The sequence below is a fragment of the Fringilla coelebs genome (genome assembly GCF_963513975.1).
Source record: "Fringilla coelebs genome assembly, chromosome: 11".
Classification (NCBI taxonomy): Eukaryota; Metazoa; Chordata; class Aves; order Passeriformes; family Fringillidae; genus Fringilla; species Fringilla coelebs.
In genome coordinates, this window is record NC_140037.1 from 17,314,084 (window position 1) to 17,323,213 (window position 9,130).

Here is a 9,130-nt window from a genome sequence, read left to right on the forward strand (position 1 = left end):
TGTCTCCATATTTATGTTCCAAGAATGCTGAATCAAAACAGGCTCAACTCTTTAAAAAGAGGAGAGTACAAAGAAGCAAAAAGTTTGTATTAAAACCCATGTAATCTTTTTTAAACACCATTATTAGAACCTGTAGTACCAGCCAAGAGTGATTTATCACCCCCTGTCATCACAGCCTGCAACACAGAGCTTTTTATACCAAACTGTCAATACTATAAAGCTAAAGCCCCAGCTCATAATTTCTTAAAGCTGGTCCTCTGCTGCCAGCAAATCCCCTAAACCCTGGGATTTGGGGGTCCAGAGCACTGCTGCTCCTCCATCAGTGCCATGCAGAGCGATGTGACCCAACCCAGAGCATCCAGCACAGGTTCTGCACTGTGCTCCCGAGCAGGAGGATGTTATAAGTCAGTGTAGGTAAACAAATTACCCAGGGTTATTTCAGCTTCTTTCAAAAGGAAAGTCAACGGGCCATAAAGGCTTTAACTGCATTTTCCGATGCAAGAAGGGACGGACCTTGAGGTGCCTGGTTTTCACAAGGCAAGTGGTCAGAGCTCTCTGAAAACCAGACACCCTGACATTTGGGGTTTTCCTGTGAAGTTGTTACTCTAACACACCCCAAATCACCAGTAATTTCTAGAATAGCAATACAAACCACAAGAGGTTAAACTGACTGCACATTACTTAAACTAACCTAAGGGTGACCCCTGGAAAGGAACAGCTATTGGATGTTGTGGTTCTGTAGAAACTCAATTACCAAAGCCAATTTCCTATGAGCATTTTTAAAAAAGGAAAAAGAAGGGAAAAAAAAAGGCAGCAACAATGCTGACAATGTGTAAGGGCCACATATTTTCACCTCCCAAAAGCTGCAGCCTCGCCTGTATAAGAACTGCTCCTATTCCCACAAAAATGTTCAAACATATTTTAAACATTTCATCATTGTTTGTTCCCATCTGAATTTGCTTAAAATCCAGACAATTCTCAGCTTCTAAATTGGAAACATTAAGAGAAATACTCTTTCAAAATCCTTTGCTCAGGGTAGCCCCTCTCCACCATCCACATACCTTTCCAACACCAAAGCTTGCAGAGAAAGAAGTGCCTCACAGGGAACTCCCACAAATCCAAGGCCATCAGCCACTGGTTGTGTAAGCCACAGAAAATATGAGTAGAAAGACAGGAAACTAAAAGATTTTATTTCCCTGTTTAGAAGATGGCCAACAAAAGAATGTTTTCCAGGAGGTGGGGAATCTGGCAATGCTTTACATTGGGAAAGAGATTACTGTAGTTCTAATTTCACATTAAAATCAACACTGAGTAGCCCTTAATTAAGATTGATCCCATCAGCTGGTATCCCCACACACACTTCTTGAGCACCATCTCCATCCTTTCAAGCACTTTGCCAGTGAGGTGATGCACTGCTGCCCTTGAGGAACATCACCCCATCCCACCTCCCTCCTCTCCCAGGACCCACAGAGACATGAGAGGTGACAGACTGCAAGGCACAAACTAGCAGGGAAGATAATTGTGCCAACCATGGCCATTTTCAAACAGAATACACCAGCCTAAGAAAACTACCACAGCCACATCCTCACGGGGCAAGGCCTGCCAACAGCCCACACGGCTGCCACCAGCTCTGCACACAGAAAGCCTCCAACACTTTCTCACCAGGTTCCCTCTTCCCAACATGCTATTTTTATCTGAGCACCTTTCCCGGACCAGAAAGATGTAAACAAGAAGAAAATTCTCTGGCACAAACATGGTGCTTCAGCCACAGCCTCTGCGCACTGCACGAGCAAAGAAAAACACAAAATCTCTCTTAGAAAAGCAAAATAGTTTCATGAAACACTTCTTCAACAAACCAGGAAGCAGGTAAGACGGGCTACAACAAAGTAGTAATCTCTTTTAATTAAAAAAACTTGGCAATTAAAAAAAAGGATCCACACAACAGCTTTCTTCCTGAGATGCACAAACCCCAGTGAAGAGCACAAACTGCACCTCTCAGGGCACCAGAGGGGTTTGCCATGGGGCATCTTGGAGCACACAAGGTAATTTAGGGAACAAGAGGGAAACTTACTAGGTCCTCACATTGCTTAGCAATGGGAGAAGGAAGTTATCTTCATAATCTCAAAAGAAAGAGAAAGCAGGAGGAATGTGAGGAATGCAAGGAGGTTATTGCCCGGGAGACTGGGACTGGCAGCTCACTCTCAGCCCGGCCGCCGGCGAGGAGACACATCCTGACCTCTCTGGCTAGCAAGAATGTCCATCCCCCCATCCCCCCACCAAATAAAAAAAAAAAAAAAGAAAAAGAAAAAAAAAGGCTGAACAGAAGCAAGTAATAAAGAATTTTGCAGCAGACTGAATAATCCTGATGCTCTATCCTGGTGCTGCCCACACCTGCAGGAGATGTCAGGGACTGAGCCTGTGCAACTCAACACACATGCACATCCACAGAAGTCCCTGGTGACTCCATGGGAATGGCCATGTGTGAAGGGGACAGAGATGAGAACCACACATCTGACATCTCTTGAGAAGGTCTGGCAGTCCTTCCCCAGCCATGCAGGTTCCAGGGTTGGCAACCCATTGCACAGAACCAGGATAGCGGGGTCTGCACAAGCCACCATCCAACACCAACAGCAGGCTAAGGCATCACAGACCTCACCACAGACATCACCACCTCAAGGAACTGGGACCTTTCCAGCCTGCTGACAGAGGTCCCAGCCCTATTGGGCAGATGCTGCCTGCTCCTCCAAGACAGAAAATTCTCATCTGGAACCTTCTCCTATCAGAGCCATCTCACACAGCAGTGATGCTTCATCCTGAACTTCCTTGGCTCCACAGGTACCAAGGAAATACCGTGGCAGAGGGGAGATGCAGAGACCTAAATAGCGCCTTGCTGTCGTGTTGGCCATGCTCTGCTGCTGTTACAGTATGAATAAAAAGCCTGTTGACATACGAAAGCCACAGAAAATCTCCCTGAAACTACAAAACAGTACTGAAAACATTGTGCAGCTCAGGCCTTCTGCACAATGTACACACGCCTATTCAGCCTCTTAAAAAACAGCTACATGTCTAAGGAAACATCTGATAATTAAGGCAATTTTAACAATAGATAATAATTTGACTATGAATTGTATGGAATGTAATGACTGCTTATTCTGGCAGAAAAAACAGAACTTTCTATGAAGTGCCTGCCAAGGAAAACGATACTCCCACTCAGCCCGGACCACTGCGAGCAGTTGCTGCTAACCACATGCTTCACGCTGCCGGCTGCTAGGACACGGAGCGCCGCTGCAGCCGAACAAAACCCCGCGCTGCACATTCGCAGGGAGAGGGAAAGAAAGCCGCGTCCCGGCGAGCGGCGCTCGGAGCCGTGACTCAGCCGGGAGCCGCCGCCAGCCCCTGCCAGCCCCGCCAGCGCTCCTCGGTGGCCTGCGGGCAACTCGCACTCTGCCAGCTCCCCCCTCCCGCTGCTTCCAGTTGCTAAATGACATTAGAAGCGGCTAAAAATACTTCAAGCGATTTTCTCGTTTAGTTTTCCGTGCCAGCCAACTTGTGTTGGCCGCGGGGATGTTCTCTGCAGTGGTCACTTCCCCAGCCACGGGTGGCCAGGTAATCAGTCCAGGTAATCAGGAGAAAACCCCCTACCCACCAAGGACCACTGCCTTCACTGGACAGCAGTCATGGCAAGTAGGTACAGCTGGTGGCCAGGTCACCCCACACCTTCAAACAGACCTCAAAGATGACCAGGTGTTATCTGGTACTTCTCATAACACACAGCAAGTCCAGAGCTGCCTCTGCAAACCGACTGCAACAGGCTCGGCAGTGCCAGACAGGCGAGTAACACCGGCCTGGAGGGGATCCAGAAACCCCTGCTCAGCTGGAGGAGGCCACATGGAAGAGAAGCATGTGAGAAACTAAAGAGGCATTTGCTGAACTTGACATGTAAAACAATGGGCTGGTTTTGGCTGGAGTAGAGTTAATTTTCTTCACAGTGGTTAGTATGGGACTGTATTCTGGATCTGTGCTGAGCATAGGGTTGATAATACAGAAGAGTTTTGGTTATTGCTGCACTGGGCTTACACACAGCCAAAGTATTTTCTGCTTCTTGTACTGATGTGCTGAGGAGGAAGTTGGAGGAAGAGACACAGCTGGGACAGGTGACCCCAGCTGACCAAAGAGAGATTCCAGACCATATTACATCATGGTCAATATATAAAGTTGGGGGGAAGAAGGAGAGAGGGAAGGACATTTAAAGTGATGGTGTTTGTCTTCCCAAATCACTGTTACATGTGATGGGGCCCTGCTTTCCTGGGATGGCTGAAACACCTGCCTGCCCGCCCAAGGAAACACGGAATTCCTTGCTTTGCTTGCATGCTCAGCTTTTGCTTTCCCTGTTGAACTGTCTTTTTATCAACCCACAAGTTTCCCACCTTTTACCCTTTTGGTCCTCTCCCTAATCCTTTCAGTAGGGAAGTGAACGTGTGCCTGTATGAGGCTTGGTTGCTGGCTGGGGTTAAACCCCAACAAACAGCAACACAAACAAAGCAGCCTTCCTGACTGACCAAGGGCAGGACACAAGGACACAGCACCTACTGACAGCCATAAATACACTGGGCACAAGTGAGCAGCAGGACATCAGGGCACACCCACCCACCGTCACTTCGGGCAAAGTCCCAAAGTCCAAAAATCAAGGGTCAGCCGATTTCCTCTGCCATGGAGAAAGAACTGCTCTCGCAAATAAATGCAGCCATTCAATTAATTAGGTTTAAACAGAGATTAAGTACACTGAACACTTCACTAAGACTGAACAGAGTGCTGCTTGCACCCAGCAAAGGCAGGCTCCAGGTCTGATCTGTGCTCTCCTCCACTGCCAGGAGAGCAGCGCCAGTGAGAGCAGGGATGACACTGCTGAAGGAATTTTGCCAGTAAACTGGCTACATTTTCCACCAACAGGCAAGACGGTTTTGGGTTTTTTTTCTCCTTTTCAATCCAGGAAAAGAAACATCTAGTTCTTCCAATTAGCAGGAAAAGGGAAGGAATTTCCGTCTGTTTAACACCTGAGGGCAAGAAGCAGCCTTTTGAAAGAAAGGTTGGGTGGGGGTTTTTTGTTTTTTAAATCACTGCCACCTACTGTGGGTCTCCAGATGCCACGGCACCAGCTCACTTTGCATTTCATTCTGCAGCCCCACCAGACCAACCAGGGTAAGCAGTCCCTTCAGATGGTCACTCCGGGGAGTTTAGCCCCATCAGGACAGCCCAGAGACACATGGAATCCATAAGGAACATTCTGGGTAGAGTTTGAACAAAGTCAGTGGCTCCAGGACCCAGAACTTCCCAAGGTGTGACCCTTCCTTGGGAAATTGTCAAAGTCATCTTAAAAGCAGTCAGAGGCTGGTGCTCTGCCCACAGCACCTACTATCAACGTGCTATCAAGAGTCAGGTTTCACAAACCAACTATGTAGACATCAGGTCTACCAAAGCACTGACCTCTCCAGCAACAGCAAGACTGCATCTCACCACTGCCAGGAGCTTTGCCACACACACATCACAGGCTGAAGGGGCAGCAGCCACTGAGGAACACTCAGGTACAAAGCAGCACCAAAGGGCCATGGATTATTAAAAGCTTCCAAGCAGATTTACAGGAGTAGTCTGTGTTTATACCTCTAACACCAAAGAGACATAAAAGGAAACAAGTTCTCTATGTCCCACACCACAAATAACCCATTTTACACCTCTTATCAAGCAAGCAGTGAGTTGACCAGCTGTGCACTTCTTTCAGAAATGCCTAGGTACTTCAGCAAGCTATAGCCTGCTATTTATGCCTACTCTAATTAGGTCCTAAACCTCGTCTAAATAAATATTTAAGTGAACTCCTGGGTAATTATGGTGAAGGAGCAGCCTTTTAATGCCACTGAAATAGCAATGATCCAGATAAAACGCCTGCTGGAATGGGCATTTCCTTGAAAGAAAAAAGTTTGCATATCTACTGCTCCAGAAGAAAATAATGTGGCCAAAAAAATCCATATGAGATGCTATAAAACCCCAAATGACTCCCATGGCCTTCCAGTGAGGATGAGTTTCACTTGCTGTCACATAGCCCGGTGCAGGGCTGCACCACACAGCTGCTTCACTTTTCAATCCAAGGCCAACATTTTGTAGGATTGATAATCCCCAACAGTAAAGAAATCACTACACTTACAGAAACAAAACTGCCACAGCTTTTAGGACACCTCTTCACAAAGATGCTAGGAAGTTTCTCTCTTCACTGTGATCTAAAGCAGCTTGCTAAGATGATGTGAGAATAAAGCATAATCTATCAAATCACTACAAAAATCTAACAAAGAAGTTGATGCCCTTCAGACATGAACAACCATGTGTCCACACATCATTCCATCAGCATTCAGGTGTCGAGATTCCATTCAGCCCTCTGAAGCCTCCCCAAGCTGTCCTCCACCAGTTTAGTGAGCAGAGAGGTGCCACCAAGCAGAAATCACCAGTTTCCACCATCACCCCAGTGGGATCCTTGGCCAAGCACATGGCTCATTCCCTCACACGCATTTATCTTGTTCCCACCGATAGCCAGGCGCCCAGGTAACGGCCTGTCCAAACCACTTACTCTCCTGATGGAAAACACGCCACTTATCACCTGAAACACCATCTGAAATCAAAGCTTTGGCAAGTGACTCTTTTCTGGAGACACAATACACACCACAGACCTCTCACCCTGGTGCCAGACCTCAGCCTCCAGCTTTATCACCTGGCCCATGGGACTGCAGTGCCCTGTGCTGATCCCACAGGTGAAGTTCTCCACTCTGAGAAAGTTCAACACCAGCAGTGGGACTGGTGGTTACATCTGCCTACACCAGCTGAGCAGCAAGAGGGGAGATCCGGAGCCTCTAAACACAACCCACGCCAAAACCACATGAATTCACAGGGGGAACGTGAAACTGCAGCAGGTGTAGCACCCCACTCCAGGTTTAATTTTAAATTCAGCCACACTTGAGGTACACCACACTTGAAAGCTTACACAGCACGCCTCCTTTAAAGACTTCCACCACCCTCTCTGAAATACCCCGCACAGCAGGATTACATTTAAAACACAACTTTGCAAGACCTGTTGCTTTCCAAGCAAGGCCAGACACAGACTCCCTGTGCCCCTGGAACAGCAACATAAACCAGGCAGTACTTTCAGCACATCACTGCAGAAAGCCCTTCTTTTGTCAAATAATCTTACCTTGCTCATCACTTTTCTCAAACAGACAACAGCTTTAGAGCTTCAAATGGAAGCCCTTGTCAGCATGATCTACTCCTGACATTCTCCAAAGCTCACCAAGTCATCTTAAACAATAATATATAAAATAAGGACTAGGTCAAACCTTCCCAATACTGGACTTAAGGGGAAGTCTGCTCACGTTTTGATCCTACACTGATGAGGGCTGGACTCAAATGCAAGACTATTTATTAGAGACCATTTTACAAAGCAGGCAGAGTGAAGGGGCGAGAGTATTTTAACTGCAACCAGTCAGACGTTTCTCATTAAAATATTTCTTGGAGAAGTAAACGGGCCTGCAATTTTATTCAAACAGATGTAGGCTAAATGCATATCATTAGTCTGACAATACAAAAGCACAAGCGACTGAAATGATTTTAATTTTGTCAGTGAAAAGGATAATGTATGCATATCTGGAGGGCACACCAATGGTAAAGATTACCCCCAGCTTCTATCTGAGCCGTCTAAAGGTATTTACTTGGGGTCTGTCTGTGTTGTGACAGTGTCCCAGACCGAAATGAATGCCTCCAACACTCCACATTTTTGAGCCATTCAGTCATGCATTTTTGTTATTGTTGAAAGTAGTGCGAAATTGCAGTGCATGAGCTGGAGTCCTTGGTGGTCTCCGAGGATTCCAGCTAAAAAGGCACTTCCTTTGTTCCGCGGAGAATGCGGTCCAGTAGGTCATTCAGAAGGGGAAATAAAAGCAGCGGCCCTGGGAGGGAGATGAAGGATGAAACAAAAAGAATAAAATGTTTTGGGTGTGAGCACATTAGCTACCATTTCCTACTGCTGCCGGCAGCGAGCACTCCTGTCCCCGGGATGCGCAAGTACCTCGGGACGAAGGTTGAGGGAAGGAAGAAAGAAAAAGGAAAGGAAAAAAAAAAAAAAAAAAAGAGAGAAAGAAAAAAAAGGAGCCATGTCTCAGTCCCTCCGCTAGCAGCCGCCGGGCACCGGGGCGGGACGGGCCGCCCGCTCCCCGCCGGGGCGAGCGGCGACCCAAGGGCAGGAGCGCCCGCGCCGCCGCCGAGCCGGAGCGGGGCCGGCAACAGGCGCGGTCCCGCCCGGCACGGGGGGCGGGCAGCCGCGCCGGGACCCTCCCCGCGGGATGGGCGCCGAGCTCCGCGGAGCCGAACCGAACCGCGCCGAGCCGGGCAGCGCGCCCCAAGCCGAGCTGCGGGCCCCGCGCCGGGGGGAACCGGGACCGCGCACCCCGCGCTCCGCGGGGCCGGGCCGAGCGCGCACAAAGGCGGCAGCGACGATCGCGACTCACCGCTGATCTCGTGGCTGGGCGCCTCGCTCTGGCTGAAGCCCTTGGCGGCGTAGAGCCTCCGCACTTCGGAGCAACTTTTGGCGCGGGGCTCGGCGGCCAGCAGCAGCGGCAGGCTGAGGGCGGCCAGCGCGCACAGGAGGGGCGGCAGGCAGCCGCGCCGCCGCGGCATGGTGCGGGCGGGCAGGGGCCGCCGCGGCCGGGCGAGCGCGCCCCGAGGCTGGAGCCGGCGCTCCGCCGAGCCTGCCCCGCCGCGCCCCGCAGCAGCCGCGCCCGCTGCCCTGCGCCCCGCTCCGCTGCGGCTCCGCTCCGCTGGCCCGGCGTGCGGCGGCGCTCCGCGAACTTGGCCCGGCAGGAAGCACATGGGGTGGTGGTGGTGGAGGAGGAGGAGGAGGTGGAGGGAGGCGGGGAGGGCGGCAGCCAAGCAGGATCGCGCAGGGCCGGGACAAGCCTCTGCAGCCCCCGGGAAAATCAGGAGCCGGGATCCGCCCGCCCAGCGAGGCGGAGCGGAGCCCGGGGCTGCCCGCCCGTCCGGCCCCGCGCGGGCGCTCCCTCCCGCGGAGAGCCCCGGCTCTGCCCCGCACGGGCACCCC

The 9,130-nt window shown here is 50.3% G+C and overlaps 1 protein-coding gene across 1 annotated transcript in view; it reads right to left on the reverse strand.

Moving 5' to 3' along the window:
- GPC4 (glypican 4) overlaps nucleotides 1-8,901 on the reverse strand; it is a gene marked incomplete at its 5' end in the record, with an annotated part of 68,531 nt that extends 59,630 nt beyond the window's left edge. The window contains one exon of the mRNA XM_084212980.1: nucleotides 8,541-8,901. Coding sequence (XP_084069106.1) covers nucleotides 8,541-8,901 — 361 coding nt within the window. The remainder of the gene's footprint in view (nucleotides 1-8,540) is intronic.
- Nucleotides 8,902-9,130: the final 229 nt, after the last annotated feature.